The sequence below is a fragment of the Neolamprologus brichardi genome, chromosome 14 (genome assembly GCF_056152115.1).
Source record: "Neolamprologus brichardi isolate AB-2024 chromosome 14, ASM5615211v1, whole genome shotgun sequence".
In the NCBI taxonomy this organism is placed as follows: domain Eukaryota; kingdom Metazoa; phylum Chordata; class Actinopteri; order Cichliformes; family Cichlidae; genus Neolamprologus; species Neolamprologus brichardi.
In genome coordinates this window covers 39,425,001-39,446,793 of record NC_142117.1, presented here as the reverse complement: position 1 = coordinate 39,446,793, position 21,793 = coordinate 39,425,001, and the positions used below count along the sequence as shown (strand labels likewise).

Below are 21,793 nucleotides of genomic sequence, written 5' to 3'. Positions count from 1 at the left end.
ATGTTTCCTTCAAATTAGTCAGCAAACAAAAGCTGCTGCAGTAACCACAGCATGCCTTAATCACTCTGAGTGTAAAAGATGTTACTAAAGACCCATTTTAGTGTGTTTACATTTGCTTAAATGACTTTGGTAACGCTACAGTGAACCAAAGATGATCACAAAGCTGGAGATTTGTTTCCTTTTTACAGTTAAAGTTTAAACCTAGTTTAAAAACAGACACGCACAAGAACGAGACATGAAGACAGTCGCAGGTATTTTTGTAAGGAAACTTTTTATGTGTGCTTTGTGAAACTCACTTATCATTAGAGACAGAAGGCGTTGCAGTTTCCAGTACAGCAGATAAGGTTTGATATTAAAGAGTACAAAAAAGGAAAAAAACAAAATCACAATTCCAGAGTTCATTTCTTTACAACCTCGCAGGGAAAAAAAGAGAATGAAAAAGAGAAACAAGCTTTTGGTCCGAGTCTTCTCTTCCCGCTTCCTTCCCGTCTGCTCCCCCTCCTCTCCCACGAAGACGGGAGAAATCACTTGTCCTCCGTTTAATTTTGACAGGAAACTCAGGCGGGACCTGGTTTGATGACCACAGCTTTCCCCAGATATTGAGCGCACAATATGATTGCATAGTTCTTTTACATAACAATTTTCCTTTTTTTAAAAAGTTTTTTTTCCGTTTTGCGTACAATGGAATGTTTACACAGAGACTCCCCAAACGTTCCCCTCCCTCCTTCCTTAGCAGTGATTTTTCTTCCTTCTCTTCAGAGACAAGTGAGGGGAAGGAGGGGGGAGAAAGTGAGGGGGAGAGAGATAGAGGAGGGAACAGGGCTGTAGCCACCAACAGGCACGCTTATCTATTAAATACTTTCACCTTCCCCCTCACGAACCTTCATTCGGCCAATCAAACGGATCCGTGACATCCCGCGTATGTATGTCAGGCAGATGAAACTCGACTAACTTTGACTAATACAGTCTAAACTTTTATATAAATGTGTGGTTTTCGTACTTAAACAAGCACCCGATGCCTAACAGAGGAATCATTTCACAGAAGCAGATATTTGTAATTATTATGCTGTTGCTCATCATGGATTTAATACAGGAGAAGGCCTTTAGGTCAACTTTTCCATGGTTAGTTTGGCCAAAATTAAAATATAAAACCTGAAGAAAAGACTTCTGGAAGCTCAAACCTATCCACTGGTGAAACTGCTTTTAAATTTCTCTGTTTTCTTGTTTCATTTTCTTTATTATCTTTTTAATAATAAACGTCTACTTTGCCCTACTGAAAGGCCTGCGGTTGATTACTCTCAACGGCTGTGTGTCATTCTTCAGACTGAAAAAATAAGTATGTACAGCGCTAAGCCCCGCCCACCCCCACCTCCCACCACCCACCTGGTCCAGAAAACGAATGAGAAAGAAAAAAAAGAGGAAAAAAAAAAGAAACGCAGACAGGAAGAGGAAAAGAGCTGAGGTTAGACAGGTCACCTTATCCAGCAACGTGGGAATTATGGGTAAATAGGTCATTTTATCTCTGGTTGGTCAACTCCTCCATCCCACCCTTCTGACCCCTGACCCCGCAGCATAAATCTCTCCAGGATCTAATACACAAAACTTGCCAGTCGCCACATCAAACCCCACCCCCCCACACGCCCTGGACCCCCGCCCGGCAAAAAGAAGAAAAATTATAATAAAATAAACAAAAATTAGCATAAGTATCAGATTAGCTTGTGCCCCCCCATAATCCTAACCCCCCGTCCCTCCCCCTGTTTAAACCCCATGAAGGCAGAGAGGGTGAAGCTAAGGACCCGCACTACAGAGCAACTCTGCCCCCCGTCCCACAGACGCCCCCAGATGTGCCCGTTCAAATAAACCTTTATGACAATGATGCTGAACATCCTTCTGCGACAGTGGGGCCGGAGGCCAAACCACGAGAACTACAGCTCAATCAGCAAGCTCTTAACGATTTCTAAACCGGCACTCGCGGGGGCACATCGTGACCACCACTCAAAATTCTTCCCAGCGCTCGACTCACGGCGTCTCCTCTACCTCCCTCTCCCTCCCCTCATCTGTCCAGCCCTCCTCCTCGTCTCGCCTCCTCTACAGGTCGCTCTCTCCATACAGGGCGGTGGAGAAGGACATGTAGTCGAGGGCTCCGGGGACAGCGTCGGGCCCCGTGTAGGGTGCCATGCGGGCGATGCAGTACTCCGCCTGGTCTGGAGGGAGCTCCCGCCTCAGCTCGTCAGCTGTGATGTAGTTCTGGTGGAAACAGGAAGCAAAGAGTTCACTGCTAAAGCACTAAATGACACACGGCTTAATAGAGACGAAAAACTGTTATGTTATTGATCTTCTAAGACAACAGAGGATCGTATTATTGACTGAATATCATTATTTAGTTCCAAACTCGTGTTTGATGGATCATTTCACATCACAAGTTCAAGTCTGGAGTTTGAATATCTTGGGATCTTTAAACCGAGTTAGTTTGGACCTGTTCGTCCCAGTTACTCGTCCATTTTTCCTGAGGACACTTTTCCTCAGGGCTGCACAGCCCACTTTGAAGATCACAGCTTTAAAGCACCGTGCAGGTCCAAGATACAACTGAAGTCCTATAAAACTTCTCCAAATGTCAGGCTGTGTGTGCCTGAGGAGCTGATGTCATGGAAGTCACTAAGATTTTCCAAAGCTTTAATCACTCAGTGTTTTAGGGGCCAGAGCTTAAATGAACCATAACAGACGATCTGGGCTGCTGATGCAGCTTCAAGCCAAAGTGCTTATTATTATTATTATTCATGATTATTTATTTATTATAAATCCTAATATCAACCTGTGAGGCGTCTCTAAGAAAAAGGAATATCTGCACAGATTCAACCTCAAGCTTGTGTTGAACACAAGTACTCCCTCTGCTGGTGGTCGGCTTCCTGCTGCACATTTCTTTCTCCAGTACTTTTCTTGTCCAATCAAAAACGAGCACTGATGTCATTCTGCGCTCACCTTATCAGCAGCCAGGATCTTGAAGGAGGCGATGACCTGGTCCGCGGTGTCCCTGTCGGTCGTTTCCGTGGACATGAAGTCGATAAAGGCCTGGAAGGTGACGGCGCCGCTGCCGTTGGGGTCCACTATACCCATGATGCGATTAAATTCGGCTTCGCCCTGGCATCGACAAATTACAGGTTAACCCAGAAGAGACGGCGCTTTGAAGTCAGGGAACAGACGCATATTTACGGGGTTTTTGCTGCACAGAGGGATTCAAGAGCAAACTGAAGAGGTGTTAGCCACAGCCAGAGGTTAGTCTGTGGTCATTTTATTTCATATTTAAGTCAGTTTTTATTCAAACGGCCAAAAAGGACAGAAAAGTGCATCGATTTCTGTAAAATGAGGGAACAGCCTCACCGTTTGGAATTGTCTGGGAATCAGAAAGAGAACTAAAACCCCTGCAGTTTGTAAGCATGTAAAATATAGGGACTACCATTAAAGTCCTAATGGGAGTCCCAATATGTGGTTGGGATGGAGGGAACAACGAGAAAACAGTGAAGAATAATTTGGATGGTCTACATGAAAAACATCAGCTTCCTTCAGTTAATACTGATCATCAAGGATGTTAAAGTGACACGTGTGACATAAAAGGACAGGAAGTGAGAGCATCAGAGGGAGCACAGGGTGTCTGCAGGTATCAGGTCACATGCAAATCCACAAAATATCCAAACAGAAAATATTAGGAATAATTAGGAATACTGAGCAATAATTTGCCTGCCTGGGTCAATTTGTCTGAATTAAGAGTTTCACTTCCTGGTTTAAATGATTTTGTCAGAGGCTAAACTTCCCACAGGGAAAAAGAGACGTGGACGAGAATATAATGGAATAAGTAAATCAAAAAGTTCTAGCTTCCATATCCATATCCTGTCCCTCTGATTCAGGTAAAAGCAAAAACACAGAACTGCTTCTTTTGGGTGCTTCAAAGCTTGTGACTAATTAAACTGCATTAGGATATTTCTGGAGCTGCAGACACCCTGAAAGAGCTTCATGCCAGCAGCAGTACCAGGCTGTTTCCTGTAGAAATGAGTAGAGCCCGGAAATCATCTGACATCATCTGTCCTGATCGCTTCTGCAGGCCGCCACAGCACAGGATAGGTCGGAGGGAGGAGGTGGTGAGTAGACAAAGACGGAGTCAGAGATACGAGGGACAGAGAGAGAGCAGCAGAGTGAAGGATGGACAGAAATATTGAGATCAAACAGTGAGCGAGTGAGAAAAAAGCCATAAAAAGCACAAACGGTTAACAGAAACGCAGCAAAGTAAAAACCTGACGGGCAGACAGACAGCTGAGGGGTGGGGTCCGTACAGAGCTGAAGCAGGACAAAGCAACAGAGACCCCCGGTGGACAAACAGAGACCCCCGGTGGACAAACAGGGACGCAACACCTCCATGAACCTCCATGCCGATGGACTGAACCCTGCCTGAACGCAGAGCAGGGCAGCAGGCTCTGAGCAGGAGCACCGACTGATCACCGACCAGTGTCACACAGAGTGTCAAAAATAGAAACCTAATTTAGTTGACCTAATTATTAATACTGTAATTGTTCAACCTGTATTGACATGCTTATCCCATTTTACTTTATGCAATTATGTCGAAATAGTTTCTTATCATTTTTGTCTATTTCAGGCTGTTTCTGGTTACTTTTTTTATTTGCAATGCAAATTTTTATGGCTTCAAAACATCAACTATTTGTAGCCTGTGTGGAAAAAATAAAATCAATTAAGCTACAGATTTTGCTAGATGCTGAATTGTCTGACTTTTATGTGTCAGTGTATAAAATCAGTAAAAGAAACATCGATTGTGATTGGCTGAATGTGGCTGGCAGTGATCTCCGCTCTCCTGCTCAGAGGCCCGATGATGCCGGCTCTCCCTGCGTCCAATCCTTGAGCTCCTACCTGCTTGTCCTTCTCCACATCGTAGCCCAGACTGATCAAACAGGCCTTGAACTCCTCGGCCATCAGGGCCCCGCTGTGGTCCTGAGATCGGCCAAACACCCAATGACAGAGCACCGCATCGTGAGGATGAAGCAATCGTAACACAGGGATGGTGGCGGTGGAGGACAGTGACCATGAGATCCACAGCATGCAGGGAGACGATGAAGACATGGAGGACGAAGGGACACACATTTATGGATGTTTAGACAATGTCGCCACACACACAAACCCCCACACCCACTCAAACTGTCACTTTTTAATCTCCACCAATCACGAGCGTGAATGAATAACAAAGACAGATGATCCCGGTCCTCTTCAGTCCGGAGCAGCATTCATGGACACAGCAATGAACTGTTTCACAAATGACTTTCACTTAGAGATCCACTGTTTTAATGCAGTTGTTACCTTTTTATGTTTATTTTTTACGCATTAAATTATGATATATGTTAAGGCCTCAAACATTTAAAAATTTATCTATATTTAAGGGAGAACAAACCTCAGTTTCAAAAACTGTGGTGTTGTCTCTGCAGCATTTTTAAATGTATATACTTCAGAATTGAAATAATTAGCAAATCACTGCATTCAGTTTTTATTGAAAACTGACACAATGTTCCCAAATTTAGAGAAAAGTATCCATGCAAAGACTGAAATGGGGTCAGCGGGTTGCTACAAGTGCTTTCTTTGTACCGAGTGCGAAGAATAGTTCCAGTGTTGTGTCGTAAAGGAATAAACACACTGATGTGACGAACAAAAAGACTGACGGGTGAGTGACCACCGTGTCAGATAGTGGCATGAATGAGTGACACACACAGAGCGGCATGAGATGATGAACGATGGCGGTGTCGTCCTCCTCTCTGACAGCTGAGAGCTTTCAATCATCACGTTTAAACCACCACAAAACACAAAAAATTACATCTGGTAGGTTTAGTTTAGTTTTTTTAAATGCAGAAAACAGCGTTCCAAAGGGATGACAGACATCTACAGGTTTGCATGTCCAGTGAGGGGAAAAAGACCAAGTGGAACCCAAAAATAACACATTTCAAACCAAATGTAGCATTTCTTAGCTGATTTAAAACAAGTAGCCTTTTGCTAACTGGATGTTTCCTCACTCTTCACCCTCCTGGTCAAAGCCAGTCACCATCCGTGCCTTTTTAAAATTTCACCAACACCGCCTGTGCTCGCGAGTGAAACATCAGGATGAGTACTTACACGTCTGGCTCGTCTCTCACCCCCATCTAAGGTCTAAACATCCAGTCAGTCACATTATAAATAAACAGGAAAAACAGAGGCCAAATCCTCACACTGAAAACTGTTCAAGTCCAATTAACCACAACTAACCCACTGCTAATGACTAGGGCTGCCACAAACGATTATTTTGATAGTCGACTAATCAGATCATCATCCATTGGACATAAAACATACAGCTTATTGCGCCAGCAGCATCTGCTCTTATATAACTATCATTAGCTTACAGCTTTAAGTGTTTAAGGTGCTAACTAAAAATAAAGACAAGATGATAGTTTATTAAATTTTGATGAAATTTGCAGATTGTTTCGGTGAAGTTTAATAAACTCCTTGCTATCTAAAATATAACAGGACACCGGAGTAAATTCTCGAGCATCTCACACTTCTGATAATCAGCTGTCTGCTTGATGTTTATTCAGCTGTGTAAAAACTATAACTTTAATCTCAGCCAAACCGATTTACTCAGGAACAAATAAAATACTGAAAAAAGCCAAACAATAACATTTTAAGTTATCTAAGTGACTTATATATCATGTTTAACCTGAGTAGCGAAAGACGGCGGTGGGTTTGGAAACGATTAGCCGGGAGTCCGGTGTTCTCACGGCTCTAGTTAGCCTAGCCCCCGGCTAACTATCGAGCTAGTGGCTAACAGACGTCTCCGAAAACGTCGGAGCGCTTTTGAAAATATGTGGTGTCTTGATAAACTGAGCAGATATTTGAGGTTTACACAGCTACATTCTCGCCTGAAAATATGTTAAACGTTTATTTTGTGACCCAGAAAGAATAATAAGAGTAATATTAAAACTAACTAGCTGCCGCCATTGTTGGAAACTGAGCTGAGCCGCGCTATGAATTCTGGGACACAGCTTCTTCTTCTTCGGGGTTTAACGGCAGCTGGCATCCTTGTACATGCAGTGCTGCCATCTTCTGTTTCAGTCCGTTATTACACTCTTAAATCCTACTACTTATTCCTGCGTCTTTTGTGATCTTACAAAGCTTCAAACGACGCGTCGACTATTAAATCAGTCGTCGACGATTTTAATAGTCGACTAATCGTGGCAGCCCTACTAATGACTATACTCTAAACAGACAAATACATAAGTTAAGATGTTTGGTGGATCATAGCTGGTCTACACCATCATGTATTGTATATGTAATGGTAAAAATCATTAAACGCTTCATGTTTATAATTTTTAGATCAACACATGAAACAAAAACAGGGTTTCTCCTCAGGTTTCACTGCCAACCTAAACGCCTAATACTGACACGAATACTCTGTAATACTGTGAGGTTTGATAACAGGATAACAGAGCAGGTGGAATAAATAACCGGTGAGCGCAGAGCTCGGGCCCTGACCTTGTCAAAGTGGTTGAAGGAGGCGCGGTACTCGTACAGCTGCTCCTGGCTGATGCCCTTGGCGTCACGCGTCAGGATCTGGTTCTCGACCTCGTTGATGGTTCTGGCGATGGTGGTGAGCAGCTGCTCCCAGCCCACCCGGAGGTGCTGCAGTGATGGGGCGGGGTTGACAGGAGAGGTTAAGAACTGAGATGCGACAGCTGTTCTACTTTCAAACATTTTCATTTGGGAGGTGAAACAGACTTCATTCATTCGTTCATCGCTGAAGGTTTTGTGCGCGTTTGCGTTACCTCCATCGTGTAGGAAGTGTACTGGTTGTCGAAGATGAGCGCCTCCTGGATGTGTTGGTGGTATCCCTCCAGCTTGTTAATTTCGGGCGTGTATGATATGATGCTCTTCTGGTATTCCTTCAGGTTGGTCAGCTGGTCCTCCAGGGTGCCGTTCATTTCGATGGATATCCTGCCAATTTCCTGCCAACACAAACACACAAACACCTGAAACGCTGACACTCGAACATATTTATAAAAATAAAAAACACTTTTCTAAATAAACTGTAAGATGTTTTTCTGTAAGGATGCTGAAGAGTTGTCATTTACGGGTCCTGAACTTTGAATAGACGAAGCACATTTCCTCCTGCTCTCAGTAACGCAGTGTGCATGCACAGTGACGATCTAATCTAAACACAAAGCTCATGGATACAACAGCTACAAACTGAAGAGCTCTTCAGGCTGTGGGTAAATCTCCTGCACCCTGTCTTACATTTGCTCTGTGTTTCACAAAGTGTCTGCAAACGTGAAAACCTCGACATAATGCTGAACACGTCGTGACTGTGGGGGCTGATCCGTTACCTCCATTTTGGCCTGGATGTAAGCGCCAACCGTGTTGGCCTGAGTGGCGAACGTGGCTCTCAGAGTGTCGTTGGAGTTCTGCTTGTTCAGCTCTTCCTGCAGGGCGTTGTCACGCAGTGGCACCATAGCCATCGCCTGCAAATGCACACAAAGAAGAATTAGAAACAACTGCACCCACACAAACACACAAACACACAAACGTGAAGCACCAGCTGCAGAAAAACATTCACTCAGCCTGTGGAGGGCAGCGTTTTTAAACACTGGACAAAAGGTTCTTCTTCTGTGCAGGATTCACCGGGAAAGTCTGCGCTGCGTCATTAAAGCAGCATTAATAGTTTACTGCTCCGGCATGAATGAGCTACACGTTTATTGCCTTAAAATGATCAACGTCAGCTTTCGTTAAACAGCAGCTCACCTGTTCCCACTTGCTGTTGATGCTCTCAGGTGTGATGGAGGTGTACGGGTTTCCACTGCTCAGCTTGATGCCGTTGCTCTGGGCGATCTTCTGCACCTCGGACTGGATGGACTGGATGGCCTCGCGCTCCTTGTTGGCCTCGGGCAGGGTGGACTTGAACTGCTCGTGGGCTGTGATCAGACCCTGAGAGGAGGAAAGAAACACGTTTGCTGGGTTTCCTGTTTTTGTGGGATAAACGCAGCTCTAAATAGGAAACACTGGAACGTTTCTTTGGCTCAGTGCTGGACCTCAGCTGTATGTTTCATATGCTGCACTTGTTTATTCACCACTTGACTTCCCAGTTCCCAGATACCTGGATCTCCTCAATATTGTGGACGATGAACATGTCCTGCAGGTCCTCCATAGCTCCCTCCATCCAGTTGTTGAAAGGTGCCGCTCTCTTGGCGTACTCCAGGTACAGCTCATCTATCGACTCCAGCTGCTTCTCTGTCCTCTGTTGGCATGGAAACAGAAGACAGCCTTATTAAAACACATCTCAATACATTTGATTTCATTTCATTGTGTCAAATGAGGAGAAACTCTTCACAGCGTTAGATTTTAAATCTTTAAAAGCGTTAAATTATTTGGTCTGAACAACAGCTGCACGCTGTTAAAGATGTTTGTTTCCACAAAGCATCACTAAAGAGAAAGATGCACTTCACACTATCACGAATAACCACGATCCTTTTAAAGCTCAAAAGTAGGGGTGGGTTTTTATAATCGATTTATCGATTAAAATCGATTCTGGCTTGGATAACGTGAAATCGATTCATTAAAATCCTGAATCGATTTTTTTATATAAATTTATTTTGCCAGAAATGCCAGAATCTCAGGTGAAATCTCACAAAATTTCAACAACCACCAAACAGCTAAGACAGTAAATGAGAGCAGGAACACGGATTCTGCACAAAGACTTAAACACAAAGCGCGGATCAGAATCAGTGAGATGTCGCCTTTCTCACAGTCGGGGCTGAAAGCCGACAGCTCGCTGATTCTGATCTGTCGGCGGTCTGCGCTTTGTGTTCACGCCCTTTATGCGCTGATTCTAAAGCTGTTAGTTTGATGTCTCTCCAAACAATATTGACTGAACCAGCAGCAAAAGAAGATCCAAACTTCACATAAACATCGTCATGAATTCACTCTGACTTTTACTGTTTTGCTTCGACCACGATGCACAGCTCTCTCTCTCTCTCTGTGCTGTTTTCTGCATTATTCGCTTGCTTGTTATGCACAAGTCTACCGTTGTTTACAGGCTGTCGGCCGACGGGTTTTTTTTTTTTTCGTTTTATATACTTCCGAAAAGAAAATCTAATTTCTGCCTTTCAATACTGAACAAATTTAAACTTTTTAAAATTATGCAAAATACAAAACACTGTGTCTCTAATAAAACCGCTGTAACATCAGAGGTAATGTTCATGTGTTGATTAATGGTTTTCTTTCGTTTTTGATCTACTGCAGAATATTTTTTATAAAATCCCAGAAAATCTCCTTCATGTTTTTCTGTTTTATCTTCAGCTGCTTTGACACAAAGGCATCTGCTGTGATGCTCACACCTTTGATAAAGTCTGGAAAGTGTCAGATTTCTTTTTATAGATACAAAAATATGTAAATGTACTGATCTGAATTATAATATTTCTGACTGTCAAAATTTCCCAGATTCAAATCGAAGTGAATCGAATTAAATCAAATCGTGGATCAAATCGATTGTAGAAATCAGTGACGATACCCAGCCCTACTCAAAAGGTGCTGCACAAACAGGCCGAATCGTACCTCCAGTGACTCTTTGCGTTTGTGGGTGAGGGCTCCCAGGACGTCCCACTGATCGCAGATCTTCTGACAGCGAGCGTTGACACTGGCGGCATCGTAGTAGTCCAGTTCACTGGAAAAGGAAGAAAAAGGGTTTTCCTTTGTCGAGCACTTCTTATGATCAGATTCACTTTCAGACGCACTTCTTTCTCTTAATCGACAACATCTGACTGTGAGGTCAGATTTTGGACGTTAAGTGGGGAAAGTCTGAGTCTGTGTCGATCAAACCAAAGTGACCTGACAGAAGCCTCGAAGCTGCTTCTTCATTCTGAAAAAATGCACAGACGTCTCCAAAGAACAGCGGAGCTGCTTCTTCACCACTTTGCTCTGTAGTTTTGTCCATTTCTGACTGAAATGTGAATTTAATGCAACTCGAGACGACGTTAAAGGAAGTTGTGAAAATAATGTGAGAGTTGGAAGAAAGAAGAAAGAACTGAAGTTAAAGTTGTTTGCCCCACGGGTACATCTAAGAATTCAAATGAGAACAAAACGAATAATCAACTGTGAAAAATGATCTGCTGGAACAGATGATTACACAGCAGCAGCTTCGGGCTGCAGCACAAACCATCAGTACGTTTCCAAAATGAGACTTGTGCATATTTAGCAGCTTCATTACTCTGAATAAATGAACCCTGACGTGGAGACGAGAGCCATCGGGAGCTAGCAGCAAATGATGCTGTGTGTTTCACCTCGCAGCGAGGCGCAGGTACGACGCCGACCACAAACCCGCGTGAAAGGAAAGAATTATCACAAACTGTGAAGAATAGAGCTGCCCGACCTGCTTTGTGCGTTTGTGCATGAAAGAAGCCACGAGGAACCGATGCTAATGAAGTCAGAGATCTTACTTGAGCTCCTGCGCGATGGCGGCGATCTGCTCCACTCTGTCCTGGTGGGCGGCCAGGTCGCTCTCGAAGGCCTCGTGTTTCCGGAGCAGCGCCTTGACTTCTGACAGGGTGCACGTCTCATAGTCTTTCTGGGTGAGCATGGCCTCCTTACCTGCATGCACAAAAGCCTCGCTTATTCAGAGACGAGCACTCTGGCGTTTGCTTCACCGCGATGGGATTCACATACCGTCGGTCCAGGATTCATGGATGGCGCACTTCTGGTGGAACTTGACGGCCAGATGCTCCAGTCTCTCCAGACGCCTGATCTCGCTGAGGATCCACTCCTCGTAGCCTTTCTCTGCTCCTTCCAGATTGTGCCACGCTTTGTTGATGTCCTGAGAGCAAACAGCAAGAGTTACTGTAGAGTAGAAACTCCAAACACAGGAAAACATCTCATACGTGCAGAAAAGTGTGAATGAGGTGGCGTGAAACTGCTGTAACATTTACAAAGGAACTTAAAGCTGGATTGTTTGTTAACAAACACAGAAAAGTAACTTAATACTGACTGTGTTAAATTCACTAAGCTATAATTGTGTGGTGTAACTTTTCCCATCGACTGTGTGCGAGTTTCATACCGACACCATGCGTCCTTCTGACGGCATGAAGGCAGGTCTGTTGCTGAGTCTCAGTTTAGTCTGCAGAGTGTTGAAGCTGATCTCCAGCTGGCATTTCTCTTGGACCTGCAGACAGGAACATCTCAGTGTCACTGGACACATTCAGCACAGCGCTCTTATATGGTGATGCCACGAGGACAGATACAAAACTTCCAGCGATTAAGAGCATAAACTCTTCAAAATGTTGACTGAAGTCAGAGCAAAGAAGCCGAGGAGCTGTTCATCTGGACAAGACGACCCCTGCTGGTCACTGGAAAGAATGCAGGTTTAGAGAACCTGTGCATTTTCAGACTCAGACATAAAATCAGAGCATTATAAGCTAATGCATAGAATAAGGTCTTGGGAAAAGGGCTCGTGCTGCCACGCAGTGTGAGATTAACACACTATAATAACAGGTTAATGTGAATGTGAGGGAGAGCCTTCAGTTTTCAGGCCCCTCTTCTGTGGAACCAGCTTCCAGTTTGGATTCGGGAGACAGACACTGGTCGTGTCCAAATTCATGGGCTGCATCCTCCTGAGGACGCATTTGTAGACCGATTACGTCACAGCGACGCGCCGAAGGCTGTCCAAATTCGTAGACTCCTCCGAATGCAGCCGACAAATGCGTCCTCCTTTTCCCTGAATTTGAAGGATGGGTCGGGTGTGTCCTTCGTGGCCCACCGTATCCCAGAATTCATAGCGCGGCCCAGCCAAACTCCAGTTTCCAACAATGGCGGCCGCTACTGAGTTTTAAAATTACTCTTACTAATCTTTCTGGGTCACAAAATAAACTTTTAACATATTTTCAGGCGAGAAAGTAGCTGTGTAAACATCAAATATCTGCTCGGTTTATCAAGATATCGCATATTTGCTTGCATACGTGCTTCGACGTTTTCGGAGACGTCTGCTACCCACCAGCTCGATAGCTAGCCGGGAGCTCGAGGGTCACTGAAGCCGCCGAGAACGGCACAACTCCCGGCAGATCACCGCGGAGTTTCGCTGCTCAGGTTAAACGTAATATATAAGTCACTTAGACAACCTAAAAATGTTGTTGTTGGGCTTTTTTCAGTGTTTTGTTTGTTCGTGAGTAAATCGGTTTGGCTGAGATTAAAGTTATTAGATTAGATAAAACTTTATTAATCCCCGGGTGGGTTCCTCCTTGATTTTCACACAGCTGAATAAACATCAAACAGAAAACTGATTAAACAGAAGTGTGAGACGGTCGAGAATTTACGCCAGTGTCCTGTTATACTTTAGATAGCAAGGAGCAGACGGCCGAGTTTATTCAACTCCACCGAGACAGCGGTGACGCTAATCAGAAGGCTAGACCGTCCAATTTCACGGCCGTTTTTTTCCGGCCTACCCTACCTTCTGAGGACCCGGCCCACGTAGACCGCGAAGGCCGGGTCCTCAGGAGGATGCAGCCCATGAATTTGGACACGACCACTATCTCTACTTTCAAGATTAGGCTTCAAACTTTCCTTTTTGCTAAAGCATATAGTTAGGGCTGGACCAGGTGACCCTGAATCCTCCCTTAGTTATGCTGCAATAGACGTAGGCTGCCGGGGGATTCCCATGATGCATTGAGTTTTTCCTTTCCAGTCACCTTTCTCACTCACTATGTATTAACAGACCTCTCTGTATTGAATCATATCTGTTATTAACCTCTGTCTCTCTTCCACAGCATGTCTTTATCCTGTCTTCCTTCTCTCACCCCAACCAATCACAGCAGATGGCCCCGCCCCTCCCTGAGCCTGGTTCTGCTGGAGGTTTCTTCCTGTTAAAAGGGAGTTTTTCCTTCCCACTGTCGCCAAAGTGCTTGTTCATAGGGGGTCATATGACTGTTGGGTTTTTCTCTGTATCTATGAAGCGCCTTGAGGCGACTTTTGTTGTGATTTGGCGCTATATAAATAAAATTGAATTGAATACACAGTATACAACTCTGCCTCAATTTAAATGCTTATAATAAAAGGCTGAAGACGCTGTGTGCAGAGAGAGGTCAGAGCAACATGTGAGAAAATATTTGCAAAAACATTTTCCAGCAGACTCGGATCCATTTCTCCTCGTTTCCTCTCCAGAGGGACAATTATAACAAAAATGAACAAACACAGATGAACCTCAGGGACACAAGCAACCACTCTGCAGAAGCTGCACCATGAATAAGTTTAAAAACCCAGATTTTAAATGTCAAGAAGAAGAAGAATATTTTGGAAGAAAATAAATATTAAACACTGAGTAAGATTAAACTTTCCACTACAAAGATTTGGGTTTGTGAGCCTTTTTTCTTTGTTTAGAAACAGTTCACGAGAGGTTTTCTATACCTTGGGTGGTTTGTGCACGCAGCGGTAGTCTCTGAAGTCCTCCTGTTTCACCTGCATGTCATTTACAGTCTTCTCTTGGGTTCGGTTCTCCAGCCAGGGGATGGTCCGACGGATCCACTCCAGGAGCTGGAGGCAGAGAGGACAGCACGGTGAAAACAGGACAGACAAACGAATCGTCCTCCTTTCTCCAAAGTCTGCCGTGCAAGTAAAAGACGGCATGTTTCGATACTCACATCACTGGCCAGTTTCTCGTAGTCCTCCATCATTTGCTCGTTCTCCTGGTTGACAGCCAGCACTTTGCAGATTCGATTTGCGGCTGTCTCAGCCTATCAGGAGGGAGAGTGATGAGCGGAGCTGGACATGACTGGATAAAACTCCAGCAGAGTCGACTCTCTGAGCTCAAAGCTTCATAATAAAGTCACTAAACCGAGCTACAAAATAAGTGTCTACCGCTGCTTATTAGTACCTCAGCCTGGCCTTTCACTGCAGCTGTGACAAACATTTTTGCTTTACTGTGCGTACACTCCACACGCAGGCAGTGAGGGAGGGATGTCGAGCCAAGTTTAGGCACGTGTTATTTAAAATAAGGCAAAAACGCCGATGTAGGTCAAACCAGGGCTTAATACGACTGCTACAAACATGCTCCAGCTCTCCATGGTTAGTTCAATGTGCCAAAGTCATTCTGTGTGTATTTAAAACTTCATGCATCTGCCTTCAAAACCTGGGAATCAGTGCTTCTAGTTACAGTTCATGTAGCGCTGCAGTCCACGTCAGTGCGTCTGCCTAGGATATTACACTACTGTACCGCTGAAATATAAAACAGAATTTAAATAAGCTGATTCAAGGTCATACCTACTGTTCAACAAAACATCTGCATTTATGCTGCTCGTCTGCTTTCACCAGAATATAAGACACAGGTCATATCATATAAAACATTTAGAATAGTTTGAAAAGTGTTAATAGTTGAAAAGAAACTTGAGACATCAGCTAATGTTTCCCACAGTAATGAATCCAGACCGGTCTGGTTTCTCTAAACCACATCAGCAGCATGACCGCCGGCGGTTTGCCGGAGGAAGAATCCTCATCAAAATAACGTGTTTCATGCTCCAGCTGAGATATCCATAAATCTGCGTGATCTCAGTGGAAAAGAAGAAATTTAAACGTCAACATCACCCACAGGAGCATGCATGGAAAGCAATCAGTGCAGGTGACCGCCGAGTTTAAGCCCAGCCCATAAAGTCTGGAGCATTTCGAGGGAAACAGCTGATGTCCAAAGAGCCGAGACAGAAGCACCAAAAGTTCCCATCATGCTCCTGCTCCGTTTCCTGCTCTGCAGATAATATTTGACTGAATTTGTATAAAACCGTAAGTGCAGCTGAACTCGCCAACTGTTGGATCGAGCGAGGAGAAACACAAAGCAGCTCAAACTCCCATCTAATAAACGCTGGGCTGGAATTCCAGCAATTCCTGTGATTTCCCCTCTGGTCTTTTCATAAAAACTTTACATCACAAACATGTTTTACCAGCGATGGAAACTTTGGTGAACCTCAGGGTTTTTCTTCGCAGCGCTGAGTGTTAATGTGAGTCTGACGGGTGAGGAGCTCACCTTCTGTGCGCCAGAGAAGGCGTGATAGAAGCAGGAAACATAGGTCATTATGGCCTTCTCATCCGGCCTCAGCGTGCCCACGATGTCTACGCATCACCCAGCAGAACAGAGGGAGAGAGAGAGACAGAGTGAAGCCAAAGCTACCCAAAGCTACACTTTGATTGCCCCCTGCAGGAAGTGAGAGAAAGGTGAGTCAGGTGGGGGCGACGGCGAGCGCCCCGGTCGTTAGTGCCACAGCTTGGAGCGCCTCCTGTCACCAGGAAGAGAGGGCCACCAGAGGAATCGTGGGACGCTGGAGCCACAAGTTCAAGTGTGGGACACAAACAGGCGTGAACTGCTTAATCCACTCGAAGCGGTTCATTCACCGTCTGATGGAGGTCGCTGGGTTCACTCAGCAGGGCGATGATGTCACCACGCTGACTGACTAATTCTTCTTCATCTTCAGAGTTTTATTCTCGTACTCAACTACAGCGTCTTCATCAACTGCAGGTGGAAAAATATTCTCAAAGAACCAAGTGAACAAAATGAGAACGCAGCGACTGGTGAATGAAAACGCTTCCTGTGAACTGGAGCGGGCGCCATTCGTGTGACGTTGTTGAAGAAATGACGATGCTGGCGAGAGCAGTAAATGTTTCAGAGTTTGTGTTTGGTACAAACGCAGCGGGCAGAGAGCTAACACACACACACACACACACACACACACACACACACACACACACACACACACACACACACACACACACACACACACACACACACACACACACACACACACACACACACACACACACACACACACCTCGTGAGACTGCAGAGGAACAAACAAGTTCTGAATGAGCCAGAAAATTAATTAGAGGAAGACGAGCAAACAAGAGACGCATCGATTGGCTTCCTGTCACGGGCCCAGAGGGAGGGGGGGGGTGGGGGTGGAGGAAAAACAAGAGGGTAACGAGAGGACAGGGACGAAGATGATTTAATAAAATTTATGCCACTATGGGATCTTTAACATCATATTTACTCGACTTTATCAGACGATTTGAAACCAAACTTTCTCCAAGAAGAGTTTTTACTTATAGGTTCGTCTTGTGCACATTATGTTAAACGTCTAAATTTCACTTTGAGCTGCAGGAATTTCATTCTGGAATTTTGAATTTAGCAGTTTATGAAAGTGTACAGAGTAAAGTGGTTTCTGCTCGTGAGCCTTCCTCTAACATCTAAAGTTTATCGACTGACACTCCTTTGATTTTTGCACGTATATTTTTATCTCGGTACATATCGTTCATTTCATTCTGCACATACTGCAGATTCTGTGTGTTATTCATTGTTATTAGTTCCTGCCTTTGTTTTAGCCCCGACTTAAACTTTAAGCGCCTTGAGGCGACTTTTGTTGTGATTTGGCGCTATATAAATAAAATTGAATTGAATTGAATTGAATTGAATTGAATTGACTCTGCAGGACGGTACTCCAATTTTGCCGTACATTTGTACAGACGTGCTAAAGGTGAAGCAGACAGTGATACGCATCTAAAGCTTTTCAAATAACAGCTCGATAAGGTCAACCTGCAGTGCCAGATGGGCAAAAAAGTAAGTAAGTAAGTAAAACTTTATTTATACAGCACCTTTCAAGATAAAAATCACAAAGTGCTTCACAGAAGCTAAAACCTAAAAATAAAAATCAACCAAAAGCAAGTTTAAAAAGATGAGTTTTTAGCTGTTTTTTAAAAGCGACCACTGAGTCCACAGATCTCAGCTCAAAGGGAGACAGTTCCACAGTCTGGGGGCCACAGTCACAAAAGCTTTGTCGCCTTTTGTTTTCAGCCTCGTGTGTTGGACAGCAAGCAAGCCCTGGTCACATGACCTCAGGGACCTGCTGGGAATGTATGGATGTAAAAGTTCACTTATATATGTTGGTGCTTGTCCATGCAGAGCCCTGAAAGTCAAGGTCAAAACCTTAAACTGGATTCTGAATTCTGAAAAAAGCCCAAAAGCCGCTCTAAAAAGGAGGAACTCCATCATTTAACGGGCGGGTTCACTTCTTTGCATGTAATGTTCTCTGAATATTAGGAAGTGACAGTTCTTCAAGCCAAATCTTAACAATAGCAGCCAACATGAACTGGAACTACCTTTTCTTCCTACATATGCATGAAAAAAATAAATCTGCAAACAGTTATAATGCACAACAAATAAGAATGAAGTTGTGCTTCTGCATTTAGACGCTTTGTGGATGTAAAAGTTCGGTCTAACTTCCTCCCAACAGTGAAAAACTGCCAAAAACAGTCTGATGTTAAATATGTTTAAATTTGGTGTAAGAGAAGATGTTGCATAGATCCTAATATGCTTCAACTCAGTGAATACACAGCTCAGATTAAAGCAGCGTAGCTGCTGCATAACTGAATATTCTCATTTTGAGTTTTGGTTTCATTTTTGCTCCGAGGCTGAGGGAACTGTTCCCTCTGGATGTGTGGAGAACGTGTTTGGATCATGGTCAGAGTGGCAGAAGAAAATGACCCCTGATGGACCTCAGTGTGACACATGCTAAAAAGCTAGCAGGGTCTCCTATAAGAGGAAGTGAAAGCAGTGAGATTCTCCGTCTCTGAGGAGAGCGCCTCAGACCTGGTGGGAGAAAACCGAAACGTCCCGACGGCGATCGTTCATTTCAGCATTTTGTTTGCTGGTCTTGTTCTTTTGTTTCCTGGAAGGACTTTATTTTAAAGGATGGGGACTTCCACATGTTGAATCAGAGGTTTCTGTTCATTTTGTTTTGATTTTTAGTTTTTTTTCAACCACAACTGTTCAAAAATGTAAAAATATCCATGGGAAAAGTTCCATCTGACAGATTTTAGCTAAAAATAAAACTAAATAACGCAGCTTTAGTCCACAAACTCATTTCTGTACGTCAAACATTTACCGCTTTCACCAGCGTGCTAATGTTTAAATCGTTTGCGTGTTTGTGTCCCCACAAACCCAGCGTCCTGGCTGTCGAGACAGAGCGTGGCCATGCTGGACAGGAAGCAGCACCTTGTTAGTAAAAGGAGGTTAAAGGTTGACGTTGGCTCAGAGGGTACCTTCTGTGCTCCAGAGAAGGCATGGTAGAAACTGGACACATAAGTCATTATGGCTTTCTCATCTGGGCGAGCAGTGTTCACAATGTCTACAAGTCGGGGGGAGACCATGGTTATGAAGACGCACACATACAGGCAAGACACAGGACGAGTGATTACACAATAACAACAAGACGCACACAAACTCATTTAACGAGCTGCTGTAGCTGCCAACAGCCAGACATGCAAACACAACGACACACACACACACGTAGACGCACACAGCTCAGCTACAGTTAATACACAACTTGATTTTTCCTGTAGAGTTTGAAGCAAAAAGAAAAAGTGGCATCCTGTGAAGGAAACGTGGATGTTCAACACGGTCACACATGCAGATGAAGATGCCTCGCGTGCCCCGTCACCGAGAACCCGACGTCTTTGGAGATCGGGGCACATTTACATGCACACAACGCGGCGACAAACCCAGTGTTGCCAACTCCTCAGTAAGGAAAATCGCTATTGGCTGTCCTAAAAGTCGCTAGAAGTCGCTAAATGACGTCATCACCTAATTTGCATAATTGGTCATGCTAATGTAATTGTAACCTACGTTGTTGGAGAGAGAAATAACATCGTGGACGAGACATAAAGTGAGTAAAAAACGTCCTAAATGCATTTAGAATTTATTTAGAACTACAAATTAAATTTATTTTAGCAATTATTGTTTTTTTAATGTCACAATTCCAACCCTGCTCCTTTACCCGGGCTTGGACCGGCAAAAGTGACCCGAAATAGGCACTCTGGTGGAGTTACTTTGTGTGTGTGTTTATAAGTAGTTTTAAACCTTGTGATCCACAAAACAGCATAAGAGTAAAAGAAGAACTGACTGCGTTACAGCACCCGCTGCTTGTTGAGAGTAGAAGCGATATGCGCTTTCACGTCTTTTTTTAGCGCTAGGGGGTCTGAAAACTCGCTAAATATAGCGACAAAGTCGCTAAGTTGGCAACACTGGACAAAGCCCGTGCAGGTCAGCGTGGAGCTACAGTCACATGTACGTGCTGCAAAGACGGACTCCCAGGAAAAGTAAACTCATATTTGATGTTACAGTCTGGTCAGAAATGACAAACTGTGTCATTGTTTTAAAAACGAACACCTGGATAATAGTTCACTTTTTTCACTCCACTTCCACATCTTCCGTTATGAACAGTCACTTTGTTCTGTGCACGTAAACGAGCCCGTGATGTTTTAACACACAGTGACAGATCCAGCAGAGACGCACAGATCGACAGCCGACTCATTACCTTCTGCGTCCAACATCTTGGGGATGTCCAGGTGCTTCTCAGCCACCTCAAAGGCGTTGTTCAGGTTGGTTACAGGATCATCCTGAACAGCAAATCACAGACGGCGAACAAGCCAGTGAGCCGCTTCAGGCATGTGTAACGCAACTTAACAACAGATATGAAAGCGTTTCGATTCACCGTGTTTGACACAAAAAAATGTGAAGAGGGTGGAGGAGCGTGAAGCTGTTCACCTTTCTGAGGCTGTCGTAGTCGATGAGATCAGGTCTGTGTCTGTGGATCAGAGCGTTGAAGGCAAGACCGTCCTTCCAGCTGTTGGAGAGAAAAGACGAGTCCGGGGTGAGGGTGGAGGCGACACTCGCACATTTGCTGCATTACAAGTCGACATTATCGGCGCCGTTAACAAAAACTGTCCCGATCTGCCGCCGGGACCAAGATCCACATCTCCACTGTGACAGTGAACTTAATTTATGAACTGATCTGAAACTAAATGAACTTCATTAACATTCTTTTCGAGCTGAATTTGGGTGAAAGATGGTTTGATTGATTATATCTGGACGTGTTGCATGTGATACATCATCATCAGCTGCTTCTGAATTCCTTCTCACAGAAAATAATCACATTTGTCTTTTTACAGCACTGATAAGATGCTCTGTTGTGCCATGTTGCACTCTCTCCACCAGGGGGCGCCCTTTCTACACAACAGCAGCAGATTGGAGGTTTCGTGTAAGCGTTGAACACCTGAGCTGAATCCAGAAAGGTTCAGGGGAGTATCTGCGTGCTGCTGTGTGTGCGCCAACTCAACTTTTATGCTGAGTTTAAGAAACTCTCAGATCAGTATTTTTCATATAAAAGGGGAAGAAAAAAAACACTGGACAGCTGCTCACATACCACACTTAACCACAAACACATTTCATCAGTGCCACTGGAGAGTTTCGCTGTATCCGCAGGATTCCTCAACTGGATTCTCTCAAGGTTTTGTTGGTCTTTACAACACAACATTACTGTGTGTGAGCTGCTTTTATCTAACAATAGAAGCCTTTAAAAACGAACAATAGAAGCCTTTAAAAACGAGTCCAACTTAAAGCCCTGTGTGTACGTTACCTAATGTGGAAGTTCTGCACATTGACATTCTTGTAGGGAGCCGTCTTCCTCTGGCACCACAAGAGTAGACCCTCTTTGGCAGAGGTCTCTGCAGAGAGAACGTTCAGGAGACGTGATCAGTCGAGCATCACATTCATTCAGCTGCTTTAGCCGTGTGAGTCGATTAGCTTTGTGCAAGCAGACCAAGAAATACCCGACTGGCCTCGGTGCTCATGAGCAGAATTGAAAATATGAGGATGTTTGTGTTTGCTTTAGTTTCCTCCACAAACACAAACAAAATTTCCGCC

General features: G+C 44.3%; 1 protein-coding gene across 6 annotated transcripts in view; it reads right to left on the bottom strand.

Moving 5' to 3' along the window:
* Window positions 1–252: 252 nt before the first annotated feature.
* The window catches only part of actn4 (actinin, alpha 4), a 63,843-nt gene continuing 42,302 nt past the window's right edge, over window positions 253–21,793 (bottom strand). The window contains exons 5-23 of one of the 6 annotated variants that reach the window (XM_087851320.1): window positions 21,507–21,594; window positions 20,636–20,714; window positions 20,406–20,487; window positions 19,132–19,217; window positions 14,694–14,786; window positions 14,461–14,586; window positions 12,122–12,226; window positions 11,734–11,881; window positions 11,508–11,658; window positions 10,627–10,735; window positions 9,170–9,310; window positions 8,818–9,000; window positions 8,403–8,537; window positions 7,845–8,024; window positions 7,555–7,701; window positions 4,915–4,995; window positions 4,025–4,090; window positions 2,980–3,138; window positions 253–2,247 (exon numbers count right to left, since the gene is read on the bottom strand). In XM_087851320.1, the coding sequence (XP_087707446.1) occupies window positions 2,089–2,247; window positions 2,980–3,138; window positions 4,025–4,090; window positions 4,915–4,995; window positions 7,555–7,701; window positions 7,845–8,024; window positions 8,403–8,537; window positions 8,818–9,000; window positions 9,170–9,310; window positions 10,627–10,735; window positions 11,508–11,658; window positions 11,734–11,881; window positions 12,122–12,226; window positions 14,461–14,586; window positions 14,694–14,786; window positions 19,132–19,217; window positions 20,406–20,487; window positions 20,636–20,714; window positions 21,507–21,594 (2,318 nt within the window). In that variant the 3' untranslated portion in view covers window positions 253–2,088. Of the gene's footprint in view, window positions 2,248–2,979; window positions 3,139–4,024; window positions 4,091–4,914; window positions 4,996–7,554; window positions 7,702–7,844; window positions 8,025–8,402; window positions 8,538–8,817; window positions 9,001–9,169; window positions 9,311–10,626; window positions 10,736–11,507; window positions 11,659–11,733; window positions 11,882–12,121; window positions 12,227–14,460; window positions 14,587–14,693; window positions 14,787–16,066; window positions 16,153–19,131; window positions 19,218–20,405; window positions 20,488–20,635; window positions 20,715–21,506; window positions 21,595–21,793 lie in introns of all 6 variants that reach the window. The other 5 variants (XM_087851321.1, XM_087851319.1, XM_087851318.1 and 2 more) reach the window with 5 other exon arrangements.